Source organism: Dreissena polymorpha, chromosome 14 (genome assembly GCF_020536995.1).
Source record: "Dreissena polymorpha isolate Duluth1 chromosome 14, UMN_Dpol_1.0, whole genome shotgun sequence".
In the NCBI taxonomy this organism is placed as follows: Eukaryota; Metazoa; Mollusca; class Bivalvia; order Myida; family Dreissenidae; genus Dreissena; species Dreissena polymorpha.
The window spans coordinates 11,731,201-11,744,969 of NC_068368.1; the positions used below are offsets into that span (position 1 = coordinate 11,731,201).

At 34.3% G+C, this 13,769-nt stretch overlaps 1 protein-coding gene across 9 annotated transcripts in view; it reads right to left on the reverse strand.

Moving 5' to 3' along the window:
- Window positions 1-7,368: 7,368 nt before the first annotated feature.
- The window catches only part of LOC127857608 (nucleolin-like), a 73,288-nt gene continuing 66,887 nt past the window's right edge, over window positions 7,369-13,769 (reverse strand). For 4 of the 9 annotated variants that reach the window (XM_052394085.1, XM_052394084.1, XM_052394083.1 and 1 more), the window contains exon 20: window positions 7,369-11,737. In XM_052394085.1, coding sequence (XP_052250045.1) covers window positions 11,548-11,737 — 190 coding nt within the window. In that variant the 3' untranslated portion in view covers window positions 7,369-11,547. Of the gene's footprint in view, window positions 11,760-13,769 lie in introns of all 9 variants that reach the window. The other 5 variants (XM_052394088.1, XM_052394090.1, XM_052394091.1 and 2 more) reach the window with 4 other exon arrangements.

Below are 13,769 nucleotides of genomic sequence, written 5' to 3' on the forward strand. Positions count from 1 at the left end.
TATGCTCGCGTGGACGACACATACTTATCTGGGCCGACACTTTACACACATGCATTAAGCGCCGTTTTCCAAGATCGAGGCTCATAGTAGCATTATTATTCAGGGTGCAGGATCACGTGACTTTATGGGGTTCACAAATGGCTTTTAATGGATGTGAAAACACGGGTAAGTAGTGCTTTTTGCAAATAACTTTTTCAAAGATTGTTTCTGAAGAATTTCAACTAGTGCACCAAAAACAGTTTTTATGCGCCTAATGGCAATGTGAAAAACATAAGTATGCTTTAATTAAATAGGACCGTGTTCTTGGCCAAAATTCAATATTTACAACATTGATTAACACGGTTGTGCTGCACGTAACGGGAATTGTGGCACTAATTTCAGACGTATTCAATAATGGTTTCAAAATTTTTAATTTATCGGCACAAACTTCAAAATATTTTTTTTATGTACAAAAGAATTTTGCAAACATATTTCAATAACTTGAGATATTGGCAAAAATAACGTTCTAAACGGTGTGTTTTCATTCTGTCCAGCCCGTGTGTAATCATCTGTAAACCCCGTTGATCATGCACCATGTTATTGCTCTAGAGCAGAAACAAATCCAGGATCACAAAAAAGATACAGGGTGCTGCTGAAAATGAAGAGGATGAAAATCGGGATCAGTATGGTTACAATTTGTTGACTAATCGCTAAATAAAAGTAATTTGTAGGCTAGTAATCATTACCAAGATAAATAAGCATGATCCTTTCATGTCCAACTGAAATCGGATTTTTTAAAATCAAATTTCATGACATGTAATTGATTGTGTATTGACCAATCAAAATGTGTATCAGGGGTGAATAAAAAAGAGGCAGTTTTGCGGAGAGCTATTACGTAGCATGTCTTAATTATATGAAAAGCAAATTGTTTATTGCCATGTGTGTCGGATTTTCTGAAAGATAAATGTATTTACTGTTGTTAAACTTTTGTGTATGTATATTTATTTCGGATGTGAATTGTGAACTTTTTTTTCAGACCATGGTGATGTAAAGACATTTCGACACTTGTCTCGATTGAATATATAATATAAGGCGTTCAGGATCACGTGACTTTGTGTGGTTCTCTCTTTTAATTTTAATAAATGTAAAACGACGGTAAGTGGTGCTTAATTTCAAATAACTTTTGAAAACAATTTTTCTTAAGAATTTCAACAAGTGCATAAAAGACAGATTTTTATGCTACTTATGTCAACCTGACATACATAAGAATTACTTTATTTAATATGCCTGAGTTCTTTTTCCAAATTCGATTTGTACTATACGGTTATGCTTCAAGCAACGTGATTTTTTTTTTCAACGATTTCAGACGTATTCAAGGATTTTTACTTATACCTTAAGATATCGGCACAAAACGCAAGAAAACTGTCTTTTATGCACTAAAGATATTTGCAAATGTATTTCAAAACTTGATATATCTTCAAAACTCAAGTGCTTAATGGTGTGATTGTATTATGTCAAACCCGTGTGTAAACGCCTGTTAAAAGTGGCACTGTTTGGTATACAATATTGTAATATTGTGGATGGACACTAAATATATCGTTAATGTATCATTAGTTTTTTTATTATTGCTAAAACTAATGGTACACAAAACGAAATGGCAATCGTTAATCAAAGAAAGACAATTATGATAGCAGCCATTACTCCAGTATGCGTCTTTTTTTATAATTCCATATTTTAAATTAGATTATCGACGTTTTGTTACATAATGCTGCGATTTGGTACGGAATACAATAAATTAATCTTTAAATTCATTATACAAAATAAAATTCCTTACATTACTGCATATTTTCATAATTGCCATATAATACACGCTGTTACAAGTGATTACAATATTTAAACGTCTTTTAATTAAAAGGCGATCGCAAACGCTTACGACGAGCACGTTGTGTTAAGGTGTGATAAAGAAAAAAAGGCAATAACACTTATTCAACAAAGTGCAGGGTTATGGTTCTGGAGCACATGGCATGTGTCCTTATTGATATTTAAGGGATCTTTTCACAAATTTGGGCATGTATTGAAGTTTGTCATTAAATGCTTAATATTGAAAAATGTAACCATTGGATCTAAAAAGCTCCAGTGAAAAATAAGAATACAATTGAAGAAAAAAAAAGTAATCTTTATTGGGCTCAAACCACTGACCCCATGAAATTAAAGTCTAACACTTAGACCATTTGTCCATCCGTGCTCACACAGTGAGGGTGAATTTTAAACTTTATATAAGCAATCATCGTAGTGACACAATATATGACGACAACAACAGAACTCTGTAAGTTATTCAATCGTTTCGCGTTGCAACGCTTTATAATTTTCAGGTTTTTAAATCGTCAAAATATGCATATTATGGATATTTTAGCGCATGGTAAATGTTCAGTGATACTACACAACAAGTATTACTGTTATTTTTTTCAATTTCGTCAATTTACCAAACGTGAAAAGGTCCTTTTAATACACCCATAAAGCTTCTTTTTTTAAATTGGTAAAGTACCTAAGATATAGCCTGAAAAGTTACATCATACAAAAACAACAAATGGCGATAAATCTTATTTAAGAAAGTGTCATGTTAGTGTTCTTGTGCAGTCCATCTATTCTCATTGATATCTATACACCCATGAAGTTTCATGCCGAAATCGTATAGTTTGTAAGATATAACCCTGAAAATGTGTGACAGACAGACAGACGGACGGGGACGCCAAAACTTTATTCCTCCGCATTAGGCGGGGAAGAAAAATACTCTATAGTATCTCCCTGGTTTTGATAGTGAACGGATTGTCGGATATAATGATAGCATATGTAAGTATCTGATGATGATCGCATCGTGGACAACATACGTATAAAATATCGCCAACAGACCATGGGCGGATATAGAGAAAAACCTACTATTGTAAAGCCTCTTTACGGCAAACCTTAGTCGTATTCAATAGTACAAAAAAGCGGATCCATTCTTGAATGGTTCCCGGCCTGTAAGCGACGCATTGGTTCCTGGATAAGACGAAAAATAATTTTGTCGCTTTCACCGCGTATAGATTACTGACTTCACAACTGTGCAAATGTAAACTTGTAACATTGCAAGATGTAAAGATACGCGTTAACCAATCTAGACGTGTTTACATGTTCATAGTGGAAATTGGCAGTTCGTTAAAGTTACTGTTGCAAATTTGTTTACTTTAGTATATTCACCTTTGTATAGAAGCGATAGAGTTGTGACAAAGTTTAGTGCGATATGTTTGCGATTTTTAAATACAAGTAAATGTATATTTTACATTTTGAACATTTAATGTTTATTAATTGATAAATTAAATTGGACAATGCACAAGATGGACATTTGAGATGTCTCTACCCTAAAACTTATCATTGTTAAAAATTGAAACATTACATATAAAACCTTGTTTATTAGAACGGATATTATTTGACATGTATGTATAATCTATAGTTGCAACATGGAATATATCAGCTGAATACTCAACACGTGCAACATTTCTGGTGATAAATAATATTGACGGTCTTTCCCTTCCATATAATCCTACCCTATGCATTGGTAAATGTAATGTTTTCTTTATAGGGGCCTTTTCACAGATTTTGGCATGTATTGAAGTTTGTAATTAATGCTTTATATTGATAAATTAAAGATTGGACCTTAACATCTCCAGTAAAAAAAATCAAAACAAGAGTGCCAAACTGTCACAAGATACGCCCGTTTGAAGGTTTTGGACAACTCGATAACTTTACCATGACCCATATTTGAACTTGACCTACATAATTATCATCTAGACACAACTTCTGACCAAATTTGGTGAAGATCGTATGAAAAATAATTCAATTAGAGAGCGGACACCATGCAATATGCTTGAATGCAATTAGTGACCTCATGACCTAGTTTTTGACCCGGCATCACCCATATTTGAATTTGACCAAGATATCATCTAAACACAACTTCTGACAATATTTGGTGAATATCGGATGACAACTACTTCAATTAGAGAGTGGACACCATGCTAAATCCTTGAAATGCACTAAGTGACCCCGTGACCTAGTTTTTGACCCGGCATGACCCATATTCGAACATGACCTAAATATTGTCTAGATACAACTTCTGACCACGTTTGGTGAAGATCGTATGAAAACTACTCCAAAAAGAGAGTGGACACCATGCTAAATCCTTGAAATGCACTAAGTGACCCCATGACCTAGTTTTTGACCCGGCATGACCCATATTCGAACATGACCTAGATATTGTCTAGATACTTCTGACCAGTTTGGTGAAGATCTGATACAAACTATTTATATTATAGAGCAGACTCTGCTGTGGACGCCGCCTGCCAAGGGTTCAACTTTAATACGTCCCGTTTTCAACTGGTGTATAAAAAGAAACAAGAGGACCAAGATGTCCCTGAATCGCTGACTAACCTTGCTACATCATCTTAAATTATATCAGACCCATATACAATCCCAAGCCAGATTTCATTTATTAATACATTCTGACAAAATTTCATTAAGACGTGATGAACACCATGCCCTCTTTCATCTACACAGTTTTACTAAAAATGGCCCGGTAATCTAATTTTTGATCCAAGATTACCCATATACGATCCAAAATCAGATATATTATCAAGATAAATATTCTGACCATATTTCATTAAGATCAGATGAAAACTATGACTTCTATTGTCTACACAAGGTTTTTCTATGATTTGACCTAGTGACCTAGTTTTTGACCCCAGATGACCCAAATACAATCCCAGCCCAGATTTCATCAAGATTAACATTCTGACCAAATTTCATACGGATTGGATGAAAACTGTCATCTCTATTGTCTACACAAGGTTTTTCTATTATTTGACCTAGTGACCTAGTTTTTGACTCCAGATGACCCAAATTTCATCAAGATTAACCTTCTGGCCAAAATTTATTAAGTTTGGATGAAAACTGTGACCTCTACTGTCTACAAATTATTTTTTTTCACTTTGACCCAGTGACCTAGTTTTTGACCCTAGATGACCCAAATTCAATCCAAATCCAGATTTTAACAAGACAAACATTCTGAACATATTTCATTAAGATCTGATGAAAACTGTGACCTCTATTGTCAACACAAGGTTTTTCTATTATTTGACCAAGTGACCTAGTTTTTGACCCCAGGTGATCCAAATACAATCTTAACCCAGATTTCATCAAGATAAACATTCTGACCAAATTTCATAAAGATTGGATGAAAACTGTGACCTCTATTGTCTACAAAAGGTTTTTCTATTATTTGACCTAGTGACCTAGTTTTTGACCCCAGATGACCCAAATACAATCCCAACCCAGATTTCATCAAGATAAACATTCTGACCGAATTTCATAAAGATTTGATGAAAACTGTGACCTCTATTGTCTACACAAGGTTTTTCTATTATTTGACCTAGCGACCTAGTTTTTGACCCCAGATGACCCGAATTCAATCCCAACCCAGATTTCATCAAGATAAACATTCTGACCAAATTTCATAAAGATTGGATGAAAACTGTGACCTCTATTGTCTACACACGGTTTTTCTATTATTTGACCTAGTGACCTTGTTTTTGACCCCAATTTCATAAAGATAAACATTCTGACCAAATTTCATACAGATTGGATGAAAATTGTGACCTCTATTGTCTGCACAAGGTTTTTCTTTTATTTGACCTAGCGACCTAGTTTTTGACCACAGATAACCCAAATACAATCCCAACCCAGATTTCATCAAGATAAACATTCTGACCAAATTTCATAAAGATTGGATGAAAACTGTGACCTCTATTGTCTACACAAGGTTTTCCTATTATTTTACCTTACCTAGTGACCTAGTTTTTGACCCCAGATGACCCAAATTCAATCCCAACCCAGATTTCATCAAGATAAACATTCTGACCAAAGTTCATAAAGATTGGATGAAAACTGTGACCTCTACTGTTTACACAAGCAAATTGTTGACAGACACACGCACGCACAATGGATATCACACGGTCACATAAGCTCACCATGTCACTTCGTGACAGGTGAGCTAAAAACAAGTAACCCATAACTGGGCTCGAACCACTAACCCCTGGAGTAAAAAGTCTTCCGCTTAGACAACTCGGCCATCCATGCTCATGCTATAAGGGGATATATTTTTTACTTTATATAAGCAATCCTTGTAGTTTCACAAAATATGAAGACAACAACAGAACATTGCAAATTATTCAATTGTTTCGCGTTGCAACGCTTTATAATTTTCAGGTTTTCAAATCCTCAAAAGATGCATATAATGGATATTTTAGAGCATGGTAAATGTTCAGTATAGCTATTTCCTCACAAATATCATGATAACGAAAATTTGCGAATCTGAAACAACTTATTTTAATTTTGTCAATTTACCAAAACTTGAAAAGGCCCCTTTAAATGTTATAAGTTTTTTCTTGACTGTCTATTCTCGCCATTTGAAAATATTTCAGTCACATCAAAGCAGTCAGTTATATACTTAAATCAGAGGTTGGAGGAAAATGGTCCTATCATATTTGAGCCTTGTTCTGGTCAACCCTTTCCCTCTCAGAAGCAAAGTGAAAATGGCTATGTGCAAACAGCATAAAACCAGAACAGCCTGCGAGTAACTCACAGTCTGTTCAGGTTTTATGCTGTTTGCTGCTCATCAGTATCTAAGGGTTGAAAATGAAGCATTTAAAACCTGAATCTAGTAAGAAAGGTCTTCACATAAATTAAAGTTTCTGAGGCGCTAAAAATGCGTCAAAACACCTATTTAAGTTATAAAGGGTTAAACAAGGATTAAAGAGTGTGTGAAAGTGTCATCACTGATTTTTAGCCTGTTCAGTCCACACAGACTTATCGAGAATGACACTTTCCGCCCTAACTGGATTTCGCTAAGAAAAGGCTACTTTTATATTAAACATACCATTTAAGGAGAGTGTTGATCCTGATTAGCCTGTTAAGACTGCACAGGCTTATCTAGGGCAATAGTTTACTCTCTTGCATTAAGCCCAATTTTCTCTGAGTGCAGCTCAAATATTTTTTATTACCAATCCCTCAAAGTTATATGGCTGAGCTGGGAATGGAACCAGTGACCTTGAATTTGAAGTCCAGTGCTTTACAAGTTGAGTAAGCTGGTAAGGTTCAAATTATATATTATTCCAACAGAAACTGTTATTATATACAGTAAATAAATTTAATTATGGTATTTCATGTCAGGGTGAATTTTAACTATGCAAGTAAATATTCACCATCAAGCAATATAGTCATTGAAGAATAGGAGAAAATGCAGATGGACAAGTCATTTGAATGCAATATTCTACAAATTAGTAACAAAACAAAAACATGTTCAATATATTTGGTTTATTTGATGGTTAAAACATTGTGAAAGCATGTTCATAGCCTTTTCTCACCTTACAATTGACTATTCAATGGACACTGCACATCACTTTGTCAAGTTGAACCGTCTTAATTTATGTTGTCATACACACAGCTTTAACACTGTTCAATGCAAGTCTACTTTTCCCAATAACCTATAAGATGTGCTCTGTGGAACGGGGGTTTAATGCATGTGCGTAAAGTGTAGTCCCAGATTAGTCTGTGCAATTTGCACAGGCTAATCAGGGAAGACACTTTCCGTTTGAATGATATTTTCTGTTTAAAGAAAGTCTCTGCTGCACAGGCTAATCTGGGATGACACTTTACGCACATGCATTAAACCACCTTTTCACAGAGTGCCTATATTCAAAAGAGCAGTTTCATTATCTTTGCTAGAGGATTTTAATTTATTTATCCCTTATTTATTAATATTTAAATAGTCAGGAACAACATTGCTTTCATGGAGTTAAAATGTTCACTGATAACTTTACTTTTCTAATACACAGAAACAAAACTTTCTAGGTAGACACAAGATTCAAAAGAAATATTACATTAATTATGTTTGCAACAAATCATTTTTAGAATGTTCTTTCTTAAACATAAAACTGTTTTTTGAAAGGATCTCAATTAACTTTGCAGCTTGCTTGCACAAAATTCATACTAAAATGCCCAACCGTATGAAAAATCAGAGATTCAACAAAAAAAGATCCTGATGATAAATGTTGTGCAAGATATGCACTTTTCTAAACAGACAAGCAATTGTACAACCTTAATATGTTATTAGAAACAATATAAACATATGGTTATATGTATTCCTTTTAATGAAGCTTATTTTCCGACACAATTTTTGTGTGTGGATTATTTCCTACAAACATGGTGTCTTAGCAGTTTTCATTTTTACAACACAAATCCATATGACACACTCACATCAGTACATTGTGCTTAATTAATTATCAGTTTAAAATGTACATTTTCTTCATGTCAACTGAACAAAAAAGAACAAGAGATGTGTTTGTCAGAAACACAATGCCCCCTACTGCGCCGCTTTGAAATATATTTTTTTAATTATATCCCTATAAAAAATATTACTTCCCTTGTGAAAATTATCTGTACCTTTCAAATTCTATAAAATAGAAATTATCTTCCTTTAAAGCTTTTTACTTCCCTTGGATTTAGTTTTTTGACCTTTGACCTTGAAGGATGACCTTGACCTTTCACCACTCAAAATGTGCAGCTATATGAGATACACATGCATGCCAAATATCAAGTTGCTATCTTTAATATTGCAAAAGTTATGAGCAATGTTAAAGTTTTCGGACGGACGCACAGACGGAATGACAGTTCAACTGCTATATGCCACCCTACCTGGGGCATAAAAAGACATTTGAAAACCAAAGCATTGCCTAACTCTTACACTTAAAAACATATGATGTTTATTCATTAATATATTTTTTGTATCAAAAATATTTCCTGTCAAAAACAGTCCACATATATCACCTTATAGTAATGATTGCATAATTTTGTATTGAATGAGACAACACAAATGATTACACAAAGGCCTTAAATAATATACTGTTTGTTTCATCCCCCATTACAGAGACAAAATCTCCACAACCCATTAACAATATAAAAACACTTACTGGTTGTCTATTTTATTTGTTAATTGATGTACCTTTAGCATGTAATTACGCACACATGTATAAAATCGACACAATAAACAATCATGGTCACTGGTCAATTTGTTTTGTTATATTCTTTGGTAATGTTTTTTTTTTAAAGTAGCCAGTTACATACTTGTACCCAAAAAACACTGGCATTTTATTTACTGGCAACAAACAAAAAACATGACTTTGGAAAATGAAAACAAATATAACAAAACACATATATTAAAATTCGCAAAAAGTAAATACATCCTTTATTTGCCTTGGTCGCAGGAAGAGAAACAAACAATTTATTGCTGTCAGCCAATCCATGACAATTTCGTACATTTATACACAAGATACTATTTATCACTCACTTATCTGGCCCCAATATGATTAGCAGTTATAAATCAACAATTATAATTAGGGATGCAAGAGGTTAACGGGTTAACCAAAACGACCAGTTAACCAGTTACATTTTCGGAAAAAGGTTAACCTTAAACAAAATATTTTAGTATGTTTTTTTTCTTGGAATACTTTTTTTTTCTTTTTCAAAATACAAAATCGTACAATTTTACGTTTTGCGCACGACATACTGCCAATTTGTGCTGGCTACTAGTAAGAACAACATGCTGTACCATCAACGGTAGTAAATAACGGGTCGAAAAACAAGGCAATAAAGCAATAAATTAGTACCTTTGTGGTAACAAACAGGGGGTACATTTTGATAATTGGCACTGCTGTTTCGTTTCACTCGCAAACATTAAACTAACGAACTGCGGGGAGAGGGGCTATTAGCGAAGACGCAAAAGACACGTTTATCAAACTTGCGATAAAATTCAGTTGAGACATTGGATGGATTGTTTTTATGATTTGTTTAACAATATCCAACACTGATTGCCCAAGAAAATGAAGAATTTATAAGAATTTATAAGTAACAGTTTTATCAAGAATTGCATTCGTAGTTAAAATCCTGTTGAGTTAACGTCTTATTTGTTCTATCAGAAATTAAAATCATAAAATTTACGTCATCCACGATGCCACCACTACATTCTGATGCAAATTTTATTAAAGAAAGTAAATAATTAAAGAAATTTAATAAATAAACATTAATCATACAATTAAAACAGAATAAACTAAGAAATACAACATTTGTGAGTGATAAGGCGTGAACGTGACCCAACCCAAAATAAGCTTATGACACATGAAAATTAACATTGTGTAATTTTTTACTCATATTCTTTTACGAAGGAAAAATAAATACAATGTATTGCAAACATTTACAAAATTATAAAAATAAATGTTACAATACATTTTAATAAGAAACAGAAATGCTATCAAAGCAGGCGATCTCAAATTACTTTCATTTCTATAGAGAGTACAGGTACAAGCGGTATGACATTGTTTATGTATTATTTAACATTTTAACTACTTAAGGTGTTTCGGCTAACACGTTACTAACCGGTTACTGCAAAAGGTTAACCGGTTAATGATTTTTGTAACCTGTTGCATCCCTAATTATTATATATTCTATTAAAATTTTAATTAATGAATTGTGAATGAGAACGATGAAGCAATGTTTACATACAATTTGCAACAATAATGCTATGTTCGCATTCATATTTGAACATCATATTTCAACAATCTTATTTTTAATATTTAAACAGTGTTACAGGATAAAAATGTATTTTTTGCTTTTTCAATAACACTGAAATCAAATCAAATTTACATAAAAACGTGTAAAGCTTTGATAATCACTTTGTTTTGCATTGTATCAAACATAAAGAAAAAATTACATCAGATAATTATCATTTAAACCATAATGAAGTTGGCAGAATTGTGCTACACACATCAGGAATTGTTATCATTCAAACGTAAAAAATAACCATACTTATTGCGATATTGATATAAATGTAAGCAATTCAACTTTAAAACTTACAACTAAACCAGACCAATTGAGATAAGATGATTTAAGAATGCAACTTTAAAACTATGACAGAGCCAACTACAGGAGCCTTGTTAAGGGCTTAATCAATGTGCTTAAAGTATCTTAAAGATAAACCTGTGCAGTCTGCACAGTCTAATGCAAGATGACACTTGGCTTAAACTGGCTTTTTTTATTAAAAAAGAGACTTAGTTTACAGAAAAATAGAAAGTGTTGTCCCTGACTAGCCTGTGCAGACTTCACAGGCTAAATATGGGACAACACCTTAGGAACATGCAAAAAGCCCATCAGTTTTCCCTTATCGAGGCTCTAATTACCACTCTCATTAGGGCCAGTACAACTGAAATATTAAACTTGCTCTAAAGAGGTTCCAGATGTTCTGTGCAATCACAAACAACAAACAACCTCATCTAATATAAAACATATTGATAATATTGATCTGATGATCACCAATGGTTAAATAAGCAAAATATCAATCATGCTTGCCTTGTCAAGGTCGCATTTTTCAAGGTCACATTTTTAAGGTCAAACTTTTTTTCAAGGTCACAGATTTCAAGGTCAAACTTATTGGTCCTTTTGCCAGGGCTTCTTGTCAATTCCTCTATGTGCTGGTATATGGGAGTTTCTACACTTATCACCATAAGTACAACCGGTTGTTCGCCAAAAGTAACACTCATTCCCGTTAACTGGACCGGACACCTTGGACTGCTGACTGGTTGTTTTCAAGGCTGTTCCTATGGTGACTGTACCATTGCTGCAATGGACAAAATCAGAATCTTGATGAAAAGGTTATAACTTGCCTGCAACTTACTTGAAGTGATTAATAATGAAACACACTTATCATGTGAACTTGGAATAAGACATCAAACTTGCATTAAACTGTGCTTTAGCAACAATGCTTTACATGCAGCTTTACTTGTTGTTTGTATTAATTTACCTGTTGTTTGCATTAATTTTGACAAATTATCAGTAAAATACAAGATTGTATGTATAAGACAGCACCATATAAATTGATTTTAATTAAACACTGGATGTTTATTTGGAATTTTTTTGTAACTCTTTAACAATGAAACCATGTCCATGCCTTCATAAACATAGCTTAACAATAAAGTTAAATGGTTAAAAAAAAACATCACTATTTATGAAAATGGCACAGAGAGGTGCTTGTTATACATACTATACAACAAGAGGGCCAAGATGGCCCTAGTTCGCTCACCTGAGAGGAGTCGTTTCATTAAATCTTTACCAAATGTCAAACTTGACCTAGATATTGTCCAGACAAACATCCTGGTCAAGTTTCATCATTATTTCATCTGCGAGTCATGATCAATGTACCTATGAAGTTTCATGATCCTAGGCGTAAGCATTCTTGAGTTATCATCCGGAAACCATTTTTCTAAGTTGAGTCACCGTGACCTTGACAGCCATTGTGTGAATACGTTTTTTGGCACTGTGACCTTGACCTTTGACCTAGTGATCTGAAAATCAATAGGGGTCATCTGTGAGTCATGATCAATATACCTATGAAGTTTCATGAACCTAGGCATAAGCGTTCTTGAGTTATCATCCAGAAACCATTTTATTATTTCAGGTCACTGTGACCTTGACCTTTGACCTAGTGACGTGAAAATCAATAGGGGTCATCTTAGAGCCATGATCAATGTACCTATGAAGTTTCATGATCCTAAGCATAAGCGTTCTTGAGTTATCATCTGGAAACCATTTTACTATTTCAGGTCACCGTGACCTTGACCTTTGACCTAGTGACCTGATAATCAATAGGGGTCATCTACAAGTCATGATCAATGTACCTATGAAGTTTCATGGTCCTAGGCCTAAGTGTTCTTGAGTAATCATCCGGCAACCATTTTACTATTTCGGGTCATCGTGACCTTGACCTTTGACCTAGTGACCTGAAAATCAATAGGGGTCATCTACGAGTTATAATCAATGTACCTATGAAGTTTTATGATCCTAGGCCTAAGCGTTCTTGAGTTATCATCCAGAAACCATTTTACTATTTCGGGTCATCGTGACCTTGACCCTTGACCTAGTGACCTGAAAATCAATATGGGTTATCTGCGAGTCATGCTCAATGTATCTATGAAGTTTTATGATCCTAGGCATAAGCGTTCTTAAATTATCCGGAAACCATTTTACTGCTTTGGGTCACCGTGACCTTGACCTAGTGACCTGAAAATCAATAGGGGTCATCTGCAAATCATAATCAATGTATCTATGAAGTTTCATGACCCTAGGCATAAGTGTTCTTGAGTTATCATCCGGAAACCATTTTACTATTTCAGGTCATCGTGACCTTGACCTTTGACCTAGTGACCTGAAAATCAATAGGGGTCATCTGCGAGTCATGATCAATGTACCTATGAAGTTTCATGATCCTTGGCATAATTGCTCTTGAGTTAGCATCCGTAAACCATCTGGTGGACGGACAGAACGACATGAGCAAAACAATATACCCCCTCTTCTTCGAAAGGGGGGGGGGGGGCATAATGAGCAAACTGCCCCCCTCCCAGCAGCCATGTAATTTAACTGACCGGAACCATTTTTGAACTCAACTCTCGTGTCAAGGAAACAAATTTTCTGACCAAATTTCATGAAAATTGGGCCAAAAATGTGACTTCTACTGTGTTCGCATGTTTTCACTATCTACATATAGAGAAAAATGCCCCGCCCACTGGTGGCCATGTTTTTTCACCGATCCCGACCATTTTCCAACTTGTCCGAGATATCAATAAAACCAAAGTTCTGACCAACTTTCATGATGA